The sequence below is a fragment of the Plecotus auritus genome (assembly GCF_963455305.1).
Source record: "Plecotus auritus genome assembly, chromosome: 12".
NCBI lineage: Eukaryota > Metazoa > Chordata > Mammalia > Chiroptera > Vespertilionidae > Plecotus > Plecotus auritus.
Window position 1 is genome coordinate 40262787 of NC_137778.1, and position 16731 is coordinate 40279517.

A 16731-nucleotide genomic window follows, 5' to 3' on the forward strand; every position below is an offset into this window, starting at 1 on the left:
TATTCATTGCATTCACCTATAAAAATACAGGGAAAGCCTGTAATCTGTTTTGACATTAAATACATTCCTTAATTATATTACAAAAACTTATAAGCCATACATTGGCATTATAAAGATTTTTTTTAAGACTTAAAAATCAAGGTTTGAAATGTTTAATGTTGTGTTCCCATGTGCAGTCGATGTCTCGGGGGGTGTGTTGGGCTGAAGTAAGTGGAACTAACTTCGGTAGGTTACTTGCGACTTCAGCTGCCAATGCCACCACTTTGAGGACAAAAAAAGATGTGGTTCTTTCACAGGAAACACCGTGCAGGACTGTGGTTTATGTGAAGGAAATGCCCACCGAGAGACACAGATGCTGTTAGTAGTTAATGGCGCATTTGATGCTTGAAGTAGAGCTGAGTTGGTATAAATAACCCTCACTCCTAGGCTTTATGTTCAGAATTGATTCTAACCCTTTAGGGCTCGGTAGTGACAGTGACTGTGTTTTCACATGGCCTGTTAACAGGGTGCAGGTAGGCGAGGGGACCGCGTACAGGCTATGCAGATAATGCAGACGGGGGGTAAGGGACTTTGGTTTGACTTGGACAGTGTCACACGACGAGTCAACCCAGATTGAAAGCCCCAGTAGTGGTGTAGAGAGATTGGATAATGGCAGGGCATGTCCCTTAGAAAACCTAAGCCAGGGACCTCCAATATGTGTCATCTCGTGCAAATCTGAGCCGCTGGTCAGGGCTCTGGACCACAGTTGAGAAGGATTCGATGCCTGTGGTCAAGCAAAAGAAGGGCGATTGATCACGACTACTTTGGGACATTGGCACGACCCTGGTCATACTTCCTAGAGATGTCTCTCCAGATGCCCATCAGTTCGTTAATCATTATTTCTTGGGTGTGATTTTTCAGCCAGGTCTAAATCCATCGAAATGGCCTGCATCCCACTCGTGTTTCTTGGCTGTGTAGACGGGAGGATAGACCCCGGTCAGTGTGGTGGCAGATGGAAAGTGCGACGCACAGGGAATGCTGATTTCATGTGTAGGTCAGTTCCGTCCACTCACACCTGGGGTTAGAGAGACGGAGGGACGAAGGCAGGATGATTACGTGTCAAATGGTGCTTTTCTTTCCACTCCAAGCAAGTCTCCCCTTTACCTCTGTGCAGCTGAGTCACCGCAAGTTTGGTTTTTGCTTAGAGAAGCCTTGACTGGTTGTCCCACGGATGATTGGAGCAGAAAAGACCAGATAAAGCTAAACATATATTCATATGAAAATACTGGAGACACGACAAGGAATATATGGAAGGTTATCTATGAGAATTTATTAACTTTTAGGTCATTAATAGATTAACTTTTACTAAAGATTTTTCTAAGATGAATAGAGCAAATAGTTGCAATGAAAACGTTTTTAAGACGAAAACTAGCAAAAAGTGATCGTATTTAGTGCTTAGACACAGTTGTTATCTGCTTTAAAAATATCAGCTCAGGCAGCATTATGCCCTTTACTTTCCCTTTGTTTCCTCCCTGGTATTAATATGGCTTTCAGATCCTATCCAGACCATGGATTTGATTAAAGCCGATGCGATCTTAAAGACGTTGCCTTCGCAGTCCCGGTCCCGCTGCCTTTTGTGAGCGCCCTTGGCAGTAACGAGCTGCTGACCTGTCAGTGGAGCACCTGGAGCTTAAGTGCCCGAAGGCCTTTGGTTTCTCACTGAGACGGGAACGAGGTTCTTCCTGAGAAGTGTCCCCTAGCATCCATCAGCCGCTCTTTGCAGAGTCACGGGGCAACCGGGAAAACGACCTTGTGAGGCGTTCTCAGTGTTTCTGCACTCACACTCAGGTTATTGCCCGGAGCCACTGTGATGCCGAGGGGAGGGCGAGGGTTCTCATTCCCTCTGTTCACAGATGAAACCCAGGAGGGTTAGTGCCTCCAAGGCTGGCAAACAGTGGGGCAAGAGAAACAGCCCGCCTTACCCTGTGCGTGACAGCCACCTGGGAAAACTCTTCCCATTTCACTGACGGATGCTCCTTAGGTGAATCTAGGGAGCTCGTGAGCAACCCCCTCACCTTTCATTACGCGGAGTTCTCATCTATTGCTGGTGCTGCGGTAGGAAGAGGACCAGAAGTTTGCCTGTTATAAGATGGTTGTGAGGTATGGGCATCGTTTTCAACATCGTAGAGCAGTGTTTGGTATGTGCCCTGAGAAAGGCACAGGTCACCTGAGTCCCAGAAGGGAGGGCCAGCCGTGGCCGAGCACGGGGAGAGAGATTCGGGTAGCAGATGACTTTGAAGTGAGCTTTGATCGACCCTGGCATTTGGTGAGAACCTATCTTATTTTGATGTAAAATAAGAGCGTGCTCTTTGGACAGAGGCTTTGAGGCAGGAAAGGTCAGGATGTTTGTGGGTAGGACAGCAGACCAATTGGACAGAACGGAAGACTTCTGGGAGGAGAGGAGATATAATTATCCATGTGAGAACGAAAAGGGCCTGATTGATCTCTATCAGAGTCCTTCCACATGCCCTCCCTCACTCTGTTAAGGAGGGATAGGCTGCAGAATCCCCCAACCCCCACTAGACTATTGTCTTTGAAATGAATCATAATATTTGGTAAAGGGTAATTATGTGTATTCTTATTTTATTATCTGTTATTTCATTGTTGTTCCTTCCCACTTTTATAGTTTTTCTTAGTCCTCATCTGAGGATATGTTTTTATTGATTTTAGAGAGAGAGTAAGGGAGAGAGAGAAACATCAATGTGAGAGAGAAACATTGATCAGTTGCCTCCCGTACACACCCTGACCGGGAATCGAACCTACATCCTTTTGGTGCATAAGATGACGCTCCGACTAACTGAGCTACCCTGCCAGGGCGCATCATTTTAACATTTGTATTTCTCCTGAGGTGTCTGAAAACACTTTGTTTGCAGAACATTCTCTTCTCAGGACATAATGGCTTGAATGGTTATTTTAGGAAACTTGAATGCTAAGACCAGCAGTGCTTCTGTTAGGTCTTCATCTGAAGTCTAAAATAGAAGATTCCTTCTTTATTTTTTTATTGATTTCAGGGAGGAAAGGGGAGGGAGAGAGTGACAGAAATATCAATGATGGGAGAGAATAATTGATCAGCTGCCTCCTGCATGCCGCCTACTGGGGATTGAGCCACAACCTGGGCATGAGCCCTGACGGGGAATCGAACTGTGACCTCCTGGTTCATAGGTTGTTGCTCAACCACTGAGCCATGCCGGCCGGGTGAGAATTGCTTCTTTATATTGTACTAGAGGCCTGGTACACGAAATTCGTGCACTCGGGGTGGGGGGGTATTACTCAGCCCGGCCTGCACCCTCTCGCAGTCCGGGAGCCCTTGGGGGATGTCCGACTGATGGCTTAGACCCGCTCCTTTCCTAGAGCGGGCCTAAGCCATCAGTTGGACATCCTTAGTCCTGCTGCAGAGGCAAGAGAGGCTCCCGCCACCACCACTGCGCTTGCCAGCTGTGAGCCTGGCTCAGGGCTTCTGGTTGAGTGGTGCTCCCCCTGTGGGAATGCACTGACCACCAGGGGGCAGATCCTGTGTTGAGCGTCTCCCCCTGGTGGTCAGTGTGGGTCATAGCGAGCGGTCGTTCTGCCGTTCGGTTGATTTGCATATTAGCCTTTTATCATATAGGATTTCTCCAGAGACAGCTTCACGAGCCAGAGAGGCAACTCTCAACATGACTTCCACAGACGGTGGCGTTATCCTCCCTGCCCTTTCAGACATCGAAGTCGGCAGGCAGTTTGCCTTATGTTCTTTGTGCTGATCGGTAGGAATGAACACTTGCCCCTCATTGTCAACGAAAAGGGATAGTGACTCCTGCTTTCTAAGTGTATTGGACTGGAAAGATTTTCAAGAATCGGTCATCAGAAACATGAGGGTCAGCTATTTTTGTCTAGCAACCCCAGACATGAGGAGAGGACCAGGCATTGTTGTTCAAACTGTTGTCATAGAGTTTAATCCTGCGGTCATCACACTGCCGTGTCGATACAGCCTGAGGAAGAAGTGCCGGACGGCACAGCTATTCTCACAGGCCCTTCTGACAGCTTCGTAGCAAACTCCCCCACCCTCACTTTTTCCACTGAAAACTTAGAAGTGATATATTTCTATTATCCTGACAAGTACAATGTGAGGCAGCCACACACTCATCGCTAAGGTTTCAGAGATTGGCACTTAGATTTGTTTCATATCATTTTCTTTTTTTGTTTGGTATAAAAAATGTTTGTATGCAGCTAAAGCTTCCTTGCTACCCGTCATTTTTATTCTCTCTCTCCCCAGAGCTGAACATATGTGGACATACATTCAGTCTGTGTGCTACCAAGAGAAGAAATAGTCCCTATTTGTAAGAAGTTGCTAGTAATACATTTTGAAGGAGAAAGTGAAGTTGTTAAAGACAAACTATTTCGTTTCTTTGATGAAATATGTTTTGCTATTTCAACTCCAGCCCTGCGTCAAAGGTTCAGAAAATTTTGTAGCCTGCTTTCCTCCCCACACTTGAGTGAAAAACACAGATCACTAATATTTATGATAACAAACAGAAAAAAAAAATCTACACAGTAATAGGTGATTTCTTTCTAGCAATTCCGGTGTCATAAAATCTAGTTGAATAAAAACTCTATATATTTTGACTAAAAGAATCAAACTCCTTGGGGAAGTCAGGCACTTGAGTGGAGGCCTATAGAATAAACTTCTTATTTTTTTGCCCCAATGATGAGAATGAAATGGTAAGAGTGAGGGATCAAGAGGGAGATGAAGCCCTAACCAGTTAGGCTCAGTGGATAGAGCTTTGGCCTGCGGACTCAAGGGTCCCAGGTTCGATTCCAGTCAAGGGCATGTACCTTGGTTGCGGGCACATACCCAGTGGGGGGTGTGCAGGAGGCAGCTGATCGATGTTTCTCTTCCATTGATATTTCTAACTCTATCCCTCTCCCTCTCTGTAAAAAAAAAAAAAATCAATAAAATATAAAAAAAAAAAAGAGGGAGATGAGTAACAGCCCTGGAGATCAGGCTTCATGGGAAGATCCTTAACTTTCACCTGTGTGATTGTTTTGTGCTTTTGTGAGTCAGGAGAGGCGTGATGCACGAATTCGTGCATGTGTGGGGTCCAGTGGCCCACCCCATGAGGGATGATTGGGCTGGGCCGGCAGGAGGGAGAAGAAGCAGGAGGTTGGCCGGCTGGCCCCGCCCCTGATCGGGGCCCCAATCAGGCCGGTTGGCCGCTGCAGTGCATATCACAGCGACCGGTCGTTCCGTCATTCCAGTCGCTTGGCTTTTATATATATAGATAATTGTATTCATAAATGTCCTTTATACTGTGTGTGTCTTTTAAATACATCTGCTATTTGCAAAAATGACACAATTCAGCTTATTTTCGTTTTAAATGTTTTTGAGACGAATCTATGTGTGTGTGTTTGTATATCTATGGTGTCCCCCCCAAAATGGATACACACTCTTTGCATAATTATAAAGGCAGTGTTTATTAAAATACATTTCATTTTCAAAAGTGAGCCATCAGCTGTTACCGTGTGTATCCATTTTTTGGGGATACCTTTCAGTTCTAGTTCATTCTTTTCACTATTTTAGCTAATACCAATATGGAATGTATCATATTTTGTCTATCTAGTCTTCCTTCCGGGAAAGCAAATACACTTGAGTCTGTGGGTTCTGAGTAGTTATTGCTGAAAGCAGGACCAGCATCTTATGGTCAGACATGCTGGGGGTGCATTTCCACTGAGGCTAATTGAGGAGAATACGTTCTCGTTCTGGATGGATCCTGATTGATTGGTGTCGGCCCCGGAGACTGAGATCAAACAGGGGGGCGGATAGTCTTTCCTCCGGAGACTTTCCTTTGGGTGTGTCCCTGAGCTGCTGACTCATCACCGCATTCAGATCCCCTCTGAGGAGGGACCAGCCTGCCCCGCCCCCTCATGCCCTTGAACTTGACCCAGGTGGCAACCTGGTCACAGCCTTTGCTCAGGTCAAGAATCCCTCTGTGCCATTTAGTGACAAGTGTGGGCCTGTGATCCTTTCTGAATTAATTGCCTCCACGTGAGCGGTGCACAGAGCTTGTAGTGGTGGCCCTTGGGAATCTGGGCTCTGAAATCTCTGGATGCCTGATGAGAGTGTGGACTTGAGTCCAGAGAGCAAGCTTGGAGCAGTAAATTGCATTTTTCCCCTTCGAAAGCCATGCACCAGTATATGTATCTCTCCCTGTCCCGCCCCTTTATTTCTCTCCCTTCTTTAGTTTTTGGCCCAGGCATAACTGTAGACTTCTGGTGGCTCCGCGAGGTTCTGTCCCGCCTGTGGCCACTGCCCTCTTGGGCTCTGCCAGCCACCTGAGAGCATTCTCCGCCCCTCTCCTCAGCCTCTGCCCGTGACGGGCATCCTCTCCTGCTCTGTGGGCCATTGCTGTGGTCATTGCTAACATGCCTCCTCCATCCTCTTGTCTCCCCTCTGATCCGGCCTCCTCTGCTCTTCCTGTGCCTCCCTCCGGTGGCTCCTCCCGCTGCAGGGGAAGCTCTTACCCTCCTTCACACAGCCTGGCAGGCTCCTCCTGATCCGGCCCTCACCAGCTCGGCCAGCTTCGTGTCTTGTCTTCTCCACCCCGGGGGCCTCGCTGTGGCCGCTGTTCGCAGTTGCCCAGACCTGCCGGGCACTGGCACGCCCCCTGCCTCTCCTGCTGCCACCACCCTGGCCCCAGGTGCCCTTCTCTGCCTGTGGCCTCGGACAGCTGTTAGTGACGAGCGTTGCTGTGGGGCTTGGTGTGAGGGAGTTAACTCAGTTGCTGGACGTGCAGTGGGGAGGATTTCTTTGTGTGGCCAAATGTTTGTTAAAGGGGAGGGACTATTACAGAAAATAAGGTCTTTATACATCTGTAAACTTCTAGTGACATTTCATAATTGAAAACTTGTTGGTTTTAGTACATGTCATTTTCTAGTACCAATAAGTTATGCTACAGCTTGACTGTTACAAATTTCTCAAGTGCCCAGCTGGTGTGGCTAAGTGGTTGAGTGTTGACCTATGAACCAGGAGGCCAAGGGTCGATTCCCAGTCAGAGCACATGCTCAGGTTTTGGGCTCGATCCCCACTTGGGGGCATGCAGGAGGCAGCCCAGTGATCATTCTCTCTCATCATTGATGTTTCTCTCTCTCTCTCCCTCTCCCTTCTGCTCTCTGAAATCAATAAAAGCATATTAAAAAAATTCGCAAGTAATTTTCTTCACTGTCATGTACAAAAATAACAAGGGATTTTATAAATTATTGCTATGATGCTCACTTTCATACTGTTTGGGTCATTTGGGAAAGAAGCATAATGTGAGCGCGGGTTCGGTGTTCTAAGGCGTGTGATAAAATGGAACTTGGCCTATAAAAATGGATTGTAATCTTGATTGATTGCATAAGCTAGTGCCGCAGGGGACTGAGTTTGCTGTCATTGCTTTGGAATGTTGTTTAAATATTTTCTCTTCATTTTCAGTGCATTTTGAATGTATTTTTCTGGTTTCCCTAGTTGATAAGGTCCTTGGTTTATAAGGTTTCTTTGTTTTTCGTAATATTTAGAATGGGGTCCTGTATGTTGCACAAGCTAATCCAATGTGATCTGACGTGACTATAAATTAGAGGTGTAATGGGAACTCCAGGTCCAGATGCCACGTGGAGGGTCCTGGGGGGTGGGGGAGGGAGACACCCGGTGCTGACACAGCACCCTCCTTTCTCCCTAGAAATGGGATCCCCTGTGGTGCGGTGTTAACTGTTGATCCATTCGGTGCTCTTCTCTCTGGGAGTTACGTGAGGTCGGTTTCCCAGAAAGCGGGTTGGGCTGTGTCTGAGCACAGGAACCACAGCACATTGCTGAGCGGACAGAAGCAGTTCTAAGAAGGAACTGCAAGGCATTGCTTTAAGGGGGAGAAAAGCCACACGGCCCCTCGGACACTGTGGGAGGATCACAGGCACAAGCTGATAGTGCAGCAGCCCCTCCTCGTGGGCAGGGTCTGCCCCGCCTCAGAGCCTCGGGAACAGCTGATTTGTAGGGAAGCTATACAAAAGGAGTCCCTACAGTTTCGCAGTATACACAGGAACTTTAAAATGTTCCTGCCCTTTGGCCCAGAAACTTCACTGTTAGGACCTTACCATCAGGAAATAAATAGACACATGGGCAAATACTTATTTATCTATTTATTTGGTTTTTATCCATTTATTTGTTGACTAGAGGCCAGATGCACAAAGATTTGTGCAAGAATGGGCCTTCTTTCCCCTGGCTGCCAGCACTGCCTTCACTCCAGCCGGGAGCCACCTTTCTGCCTTCCCAAGCTGCCCAGAGGCCGCAGGCACTGGGCGCCTGCGTCTGCAAATTAACCCGCCATCTTTGTTGGGTTAATTTGCATACTCACTCCTGATTGGCTGGTGGGCATCGCGAAGGTACGGTCCATTTGCATCTTTCTCTTTTATTAGTGTAGATGGATATTGGGTTGTTTTCACCTCTTAGCCTTTGTGAGTAGTTCAGCTATGAACATGTGTGTACAGGTATTTGAGTACCTGTTTCCAATGCTTTTGGTACATACTTGGCAGTGAAATTGCTGGGTCATATGGTAATTCTGTTTAACTTTTCGAGGAACTGTCAAATTGCTTTCTTTCCACAGTAGTTGCATCCGTTCACACTCCCAATAGCAACATACAGGGGTTCCAGTTTCACTACAGCCTCACCAATTTCTCTACAGCCTCACCAATTTCTCTATACCCTCACTTTCTGAAGGAATGACAGCCATCCTAATGGGTGTGAAGTGTCTCATTGTGGTTTTGATTTGCATCTCCCTGATGACTAACAATGTTGAGCATCTTTCCTTGTGCTTAGTGGCCATTTGTACATCTTGGGAGAAGTCCCTGTTTAAGTGCCTTTGCCCATTTTTTAATTGGGTGGCTTATCTCCTTGTTGTTGAGTTGTAAGAGTTCTGTATATATTCTGGAGAGTACACCCTTATTAAATACATATTTGCAAGGATTTTCTCCCATCTCATAGGTTTTCTTTTCGCTGTCCTTACAGTGTCATTTGGAAAGGCCAGTTTATTCTTTCTTTTGCTGCTCGTGTGTTTGTGTGTCAGATCTCATTGCCAAACCGCAGGTAACAATTTACCCACATGTCGTCGTCTTGGTCTTAGCTCTTCTGTTGAGGTCCTTGATCCATTTTGAGTTCATTTTTGCGTATGGTGTGAGGTATATCCCAGACCATTTATTGAAGAGCTTACTCTTTCCCCGTTGAATGGCCTTGGCGTCCTTATGAAAATCAGTTCTTTATGTCCTTAAAGGTTTACTTCTGGACTCTTAATGATATCCCAGTGGGTGTATATGTTTATTCTGATGCCCTTACCAGTTTTGATGACTGCAGTGTTGCAGTAAGTTTTGAAATCAGGACTGTGTGTCCTCCAAACATGTTCTTTTTTAAACATTGTTTGGCTGGTTGGGGCCCCTTAATTTCCATATGAAGTTGAGGATCAGATTTTTCCATTTTGTTCAACTTGGCTCATTGTGTTCCCCACCCCATCTCCACCCTCCCAAAGCCTGCTCTGCACTCCCACATGGGCAGATATTAGATACAAAAGTAACTCTTATCACTCTCATTGTGAGAGCTGGGGAAAAGCTCGAGTATTCCACAATAGGGTATTAAAGGTAGCGCAGCCCCTAGCTCTGTGGAGTACTGTGACATTGAACGTATAGCCCTAAAAACCATGTTATATTGAAAAAAAAAAAGTGCTTTGGGTCATTGGGACAGCATGTGAGTCGGGAACAGATCTAGGGCCCCTCATGGCCTGTATATAGTGTTTTGAAATGGAGGGTGACTTGTGGGGGCAGGTGGTCATTAATGGGGGTTTGTGTCATAATGTGTGCTCACTGGGAGGTTGGAGAGCAAGGGCCAAAAGTGACCTCCAGCTGAATTAAAAAGACAGACTATTTCTTAGTTTGTACACTGAGTATAGCTTCCTTTCCCCACCTAGTAGTCATGAAAAAATTACATGCCAACAAAAATATCATACTGTCAGAAAAGAATGTGTAGCGCTGTAGCAGCAGTTTGAAAAAGGATGTGTCTGTTTGGAAGTTTGCTATTTTATGCACATTCACTGCTTTTGTCTTTTTTTTCTAATCACTTTTCAGAAAAGCACTTGCTTAGGCCTGCCGTGTTCTCGCCATTCCTATCTGTGCTTCCCCTGCTCACTAATGGGCCTGGATCGTGAGCACTTTCTCAGCATTAATGTTACTTAGCCCACATGAGGTCCACGTTTCTACCAAAGATGCACGTTTTAGCATCACAGCTTTGAGAACTCCTATGTCAGCCCCGCCTCCCAGGACAGTGGGTAAAACATCTCTATTTGGAGACCTGATTAAATATGTATGTTGAAAGCCTTTTTCTAAACAAGCCCGTGGATTCTGAGATCAATCAGCATCGTTCAAGGGTGTGAAAACAGCTAAAATTATGTCTTGCCCGATTGCGGGAGCCCTGCATGTCTGTAAGTGATTGAAGTCCGGCGCTAGCCCCTGATTTGGACACGTGCGTGCTTCTTTAGGGGGACAGCAGGGACCTGGCTCAGCTCTGTTCCTGCTGCTCCCGGACCCCGATCCGCAATCCGTTGTCCCGCTCACTAAAAGAGGAAAGAGAAAACCCAATGAGCACCTTCCGTTGCTTTTATTTTTATTTTTATTTATTTATTTTTAATCCTCACCTGAGGATATTTTCCCATTGATTTTTAGAGAGAGTGGAAGGGAGAGGGAGAGGGAGAGACAGAGAGAGACATCAATGTGAGAGACATAGATTAGTTGCCTCTTGAAGGCACCCCGACGGGCCGGGGAACCTGCAACCAAGGACTGTGCCCTTTCCCGGAATCGAACCCGGGACTCTCTAGTCCTCGGGCTGACGCTCTGTCCACTGAGCCAAACCGGCCAGGGCATCTTCTGTTGCTTTTAAAGAAACATTTCTCTAAAGTTCCACTCAGAGCTTCTTCAAGGCAGAGTCAAAGGCTGTTTCTGGGCCAGCCCCGGACTGGTGGGTCCTGCCCGACACAGGTTCAGGCAGCAGCCCTGATGGGCGACACCCGGTCGCAAGGACCTCGGAGGCTTCTCAGAGTTCTGGGTCAGCTATTGTCCCCAGGGCTGCCTGTGGTCCCCCCCGGAACAGAAGCACTTTTCTAACTGACGCCTGGATCTCACCCTTTGGCAGCCTTTGCTACACTGCGATGAGCTAGAGTCAATTCAGCAACTGAGGCAGGAACTAGAGGGTGTGGCCTAAGGCAGCGGTGGAGGGAGGGTGGGAGGAGTGGGATCTGAGGTTTCCGAGGATGAGTTGGGAGGACTTAGACCTGGGTGTGTAGGAGAAGTACAGGTCTAGGGAGTCTCCCAGCGTCTAGCCAGGTGAGGCAGAGGGAGACTGTGGGGATGGGAGGAGCAGGTAGGGAGGGGAGATGCCCTGTGGGGTCTTCAGAGGCGGAGGGCAGGGGCAGGAAGGCAGGTGGGCAGGGGAGATGCCCTGTGGGGTCTTCAGAGGCAGAGGGCAGGGGCAGGAAGGGAAGTGGGCAGGGGAGATGCCCTGTGGGGTCTTCAGAGGCAGAGGGCAGGGGAGATGCCCTTCTGGGGTCTTCAGAGGCAGAGGGCAGGGGCGGGAAGACAGGTGGGCAGGGGAGATGCCCTGTGGGGTCTTCAGAGGCAGAGGGCAGGGGCGGGAAGATAGGTGGGCAGGGGAGATGCCCTTCTGGGGTCTTCAGAGGCAGAGGGCAGGGGCGGGAAGGCAGGTGGGCAGGGGAGATGCCCTGTGGGGTCTTCAGAGGCAGAAGGCAGGGGCGGGAAGATAGGTGGGCAGGGGAGATGCCCTGTGGGGTCTTCAGAGGCAGAGGGCAGGGGCGGGAAGACAGGTGGGCAGGGGAGATGCCCTGTGGGGTCTTCAGAGGCAGAGGGCAGGGGTGGGAAGGCAGGTGGGCAGGGGAGATGCCCTGTGGGGTCTTCAGAGGCAGAGAGCAGGGGCAGGAAGGCAGGTGGGCAGGGGAGATGTCCTGTGGGGTCTTCAGAGGCAGAGGACAGGGGCGGGAAGACAGGTGGGCAGAGGAGATGCCCTGTGGGGTCTTCAGAGGCAGAGGGCAGGGGCGGGAAGGCAGACACAGCGCGACCTTGGTGCTGTGGAGATAAGTGCCCCTGAGACAAGGGCAGGTCTGTATGGTTTAGAAAAAACTTTGCTTCGTGACCTCATCTCTTAGAGCTGTAAACCAGGTCGGAAAAATATTACTCCAGAAATGGCCACTCTGAAGCTGCTCAGACTGAGCAGTGCCAGTAAGTCCGCATAGAGTGTTGGCGCCGGAGCCCGTGGGGCTGGGGCCTGGAGGGGGCCAGAGGCTGGTGTTCTGGCCCTTCAGGCGTCTGCGGACAGACAGACATGCGGACCCATGAAGATCCGGGAAGTTCCCCATCGCCCTGAGTATGCAGCCAAGGTTACCGCTTCTAAGCTGTTGGAGCCGCCCTGCTCTGTCCCTCAGGCTGAGGGGACAGCTGGCCTTGCTCTCCCTGGGCTGTGGTGGACTTGGCAGTACCAGGGGTGGGTTTCTGCCTACCACCGTAGTCTTCCCAGTGGATGGGGAGGGGGAGTTTGAGGATAGGAAGTATATAATCTCAGTTTTGTTACTTTACTGATGAAGATGATGATGATGATGATGATGATGATGGCATTAAAGGTTGTGGGCTCGATTCCCAGTCAGGGCACATACAAGAATCAACCAATGAATGCATAAAGTGAAACCACAAATCAATGGTAGGAGAATGGTTGAATCATTGTGTTATATAAATTAAATGTTGCACAACATTAAAATCAACAAAGGAGATCTGTGTGCTGACACAACTGTGTTTTTCTTGTTAAGTTTATTGATTTTAGAGAGAGAGAGGGAGAGAGAAACATTGATTTGTTGTTCTACTTATTTATGCATTCATAGGTTGATTCTTGTATGTGCCCTGACCGGGGATCGGACCTACAACCTTGGTGTATGGGATGGTGCTCTGAGCTACCCGGCCAGGGCTGTGATATATTGTTAAATGACAAAAGCAAGTTGTGGAAAAATCTGTATAATAGGAACACATTTATCTAAAATAATAATCGTAAAGAAAAGGAAAAAATTCTGCAAGGGTCACACCTGATTCTGAGCTCGGGTTCCCTGTGGGCAGCAGGTGGGAGAGGCGGGTGTAGGTGGGATCGACTCTTCTGTGTAACTGCATTATTTCATTTTGACAAAATCAACAGGAGTCCATTTGAAATATTTGAAGCAGCAAATAAAAGGTGCTAGGTGCTAGGGCAGGGCTATGTCCAGAGTCCCATGGGGACCCAAGAACCCCAATTGGAGGTCGGAGGTGGTCCAAGAAGGCTCTGGAGGAGGGATCGGCCTGGCGAGTTCAGGGTGTACCTGGTCAGCACGTGGGGGGGCCATAGAGGCTGAGAGCATCCTGCTTGGAGCATCCCCAAGGCTCTCTGGTGGCGGTGGTGGCAGGGGAGCTGGCCACCTCCCAGATTTAACAGCCTGCTCCACCCTCACCCCCCACCTCCCACCCCCCACCCCCCACCCCACCTCCGGTTGTCCTGGTCCTTCCCTCCCCAGGGCATCAGCCACTTGTCGCCTCTCAGTCTGTTCTGCTGCGGGCTCGGCTCAGACTCCCCGTTTCTCACCTGGATGATGGCGAACACCCCCCAGCGAGTCTCCTGGTGCCTTGCCTGTACCCCAGGTCCTCCTGCCTGAGTGCCTGCCCTTCACTTTGCTGAGTGATCGTCTCAGAATGCAGCTTGGACCCTGCTGTCTTCCTTCTTAACCGTTTTCCACGATCCTTCCCAGGTTCTGGGGCTCACCCCCTTTCTGGAGCCTGGAGCAGCCCGCCCACCTCCCCTGCTGCCTCCCACACGGACTCTTACTCATGTTCCCTGGAATCTTCGTCATTTCTTTACAGATGCCGCCGTTTTAACAAACACGGTGTAGACGGAGGTGAAGAAAGAGCATTGTGATGTGGGCTAGTGGTTGGTTGTTGGACTGTAATTACTTGCACATATTCTGACTAGTTACCCCCTTTTCTGGAGTTAAGACCCCAGTTTCATCTTATTTTGAGGCAGCCTTTTAGAAGTGAATACATTTCAGGGACAGCAGCGTCGTCTTGCCTGCCTTTGGCGCTATTGTGTTCCGTCAATATTCTGGAGTGGGCGCCTCCAGAGGTGGGGGGCCTGAGGTCTGGTACTCAGTACCGGGGTCACTCTGCCTTCACAGCACACATGCTGTTCTGCAAACGCGACTTGGACTAAACAGTCTCTGTTTGCTTTGGCTACACTTGGAGCTAACGGGGTGGGGTGTGTGTGTGGGGGTGCCCCGTGTATAATCAGATGGACCCAGAACCGAGAGAGGGTGCTGGGAGGTGCTCTCTAAGGCATGCTGCACAGTCTCTTGTCATGTTCCTCTCCTCCGAATCTGTATCTTTATTTTTACCACCAGCATAGCACCTAATAGCGGGAAATGCTCCTTTTAAAGAAATAACGGAGTTCGGTGCAGCTTGCTGATTTTCAGTCACGTTTGTACTTCATAAACTCATCCACTGCAGGAGGAAGGTGATGTAGTGCCGTTGTCTGGCTCCCTCTGGTGGACAATTGTATGGAAACATCAAACTCGAGTTTTGCGGGGGAGGGGGGACGGGTTGTGAATAGTTCTGCTTATTGGTAGTAAAAGGAACAGAAAATGCATCTTGTGGATGTATGGTCATTCTCATAGAAAATCTCCCCAATAGTAGCAATAGTAAAATGCTTAGCAATACTATTTTCCTTTTTTAAAAAAATATATTTTGTTCATTTTTTATAGAGAGGAAAGGAGAGGGATAGAGAGTTAGAAACATCGATGAGAGAGAAACATCAATCAGCTGCCTCCTGCACACCTCCCACTGGGGATGTGCCGGCAACCAAGGTACATGCCCTTGACCGGAATTGAACCTGGGACCTTTCAGTCTGCAGGCCGATGCTCTATCCACGGAGCCAAACCTGTTAGGGCCTATTTTCCTTTTGATTGCGTGGCGACACTGCTGAGACCACAGTGCCAAATAGGAAAATTGCAAGCTACTAATGCTACAACCATGGCTGGGTACGTCTTCTTAAGGGACCTTGAAACAGGTAGATGAGCAAGGGTAATTTAAAAAACTCTTTTTCTTGAAACACACAGAATTAGAATAAGGTGATTTTCTTAAAGTTGGGGATTTTCAAGAATGGCTACCATTTAAATATTTTGCATGTGTTAACTTTGTAATCCTTACAATAATCTAATGATTATAATAACCTATTATTGTATGCCGTATCCTGATGAAAAAAACTGCAGCCCAGAGAAATTAGGAAGTTTGTCCAAGGTTATCTGACTAACGAGTGGTAAAGCCAGGACTTGAACCTGTGGGGCCTGGCCCCCGAGCCCATGTGCTACATCACATTGCTGCGCAGCAGGCTGAGCGGTGGGACTTGCTGTGATAATGGGAAAGTTTGATGTCTGTGTGGCTATTGAGCGTTTGAGGTGGGGTCACTTCAAGACAGGGACAAAATTATACCGAAGGTGCTTGTACTGTCACTCCCAGCTCTTCCATTCTGCACCTCTTTGGCGTCCGCAGAGTCACGTGTCTGCTGCCATTGTTGATATTAGATTGTGAAACTACTCTTTTGGGAAAAGAACTTACCTTTCCGGAAATACACTTTCAACAAACACGTCCCTCTGTTCTCAGGTGATAGAAACGCTGTCGCGACTCTCCCGAACACCCATCGCGTTGGCCACAGGAATCAGGTAAGCTTGTTTCTCTGTGGCCCATGCTCAGTGTCACGATTGCTTATTGAATAGTCACTGTCTGCAAAGCGTGTTGCACGCGAGGACTGCTTCTCACTCATGCAGGCTGCCTGGTTTGTAAGTGCCAACACACGTTTGAAACTTAGCAACTAAAAACATATTCATAGAGCCGAATGAGATCCGTTGGCTAAACATGGTTCTCATTTTACTGGTGACTATCATTGATACGGTTCTTTTTTCTTCCTTCAACCTTTCTATACATGTGATTCATCAGGGCAAACACACATGCTGGTGGCATGTAAAAAAGAGTAAAACGTTGGCTCTGTAGTCTGATTTCTGTGACTTCGTTAGACATGGATTTAGAGCATTATGTGCGTGTTATCAAGAGTGGCATAGAAGCATGAGGTGAGGCAAAAAGGATGCTCATGGCTAGGAATAGGGGATCCATGACAGTGATTTCCCTTGAACGGGGGCAAAGAAAACATCCTGTTCTCCCTGAGGTCATTACCCAATGATTGAAAAACACACACAACTCAAACACCTTGAAGTCTAAGTAGAAGAATATACCAGAGTCAGTAATCATTTATTCAGGGCGCAGCATTCTTTCTTCTAGTCATCTTCATCATTAGGCTGTCACCCAGGTGTTTGTCAAGAGCGATTGTCACCCAGTTGTTTGTGAAGGGTGATTGCTACCCAGTCATTTGTCAGTCACATCAGCATCCGAAAGTGAGAAGAGCTGGTGTTGAAGGCAGGCCTGCTCTCTGCGGGGGGAGCCGAGGGGGCGCCAGGAGGTGAGCCTAGCCTGCGGATTGTGACTGGGGGGTGTGTGGGGGGAATCAGTAAGCACAGCAGCCTGTCCCCAGCTGCTCAGAGGACTGGGGTGACAGCAAACCTGCTGCTGATGCCCTGGGGT

The 16731-nt window shown here is 48.4% G+C and overlaps 1 protein-coding gene across 3 annotated transcripts in view; it reads left to right on the forward strand.

Annotated features, from left to right (window-relative positions):
- The window catches only part of VAV3 (vav guanine nucleotide exchange factor 3), a 178032-nt gene that overhangs the window by 39831 nt on the left and 121470 nt on the right, over positions 1 to 16731 (forward strand). For all 3 annotated transcript variants that reach the window (XM_080648159.1, XM_080648160.1, XM_080648161.1), the window contains exon 3: positions 15760 to 15818. In XM_080648159.1, the coding sequence (XP_080504285.1) occupies positions 15760 to 15818 (59 nt within the window). The remainder of the gene's footprint in view (positions 1 to 15759; positions 15819 to 16731) is intronic.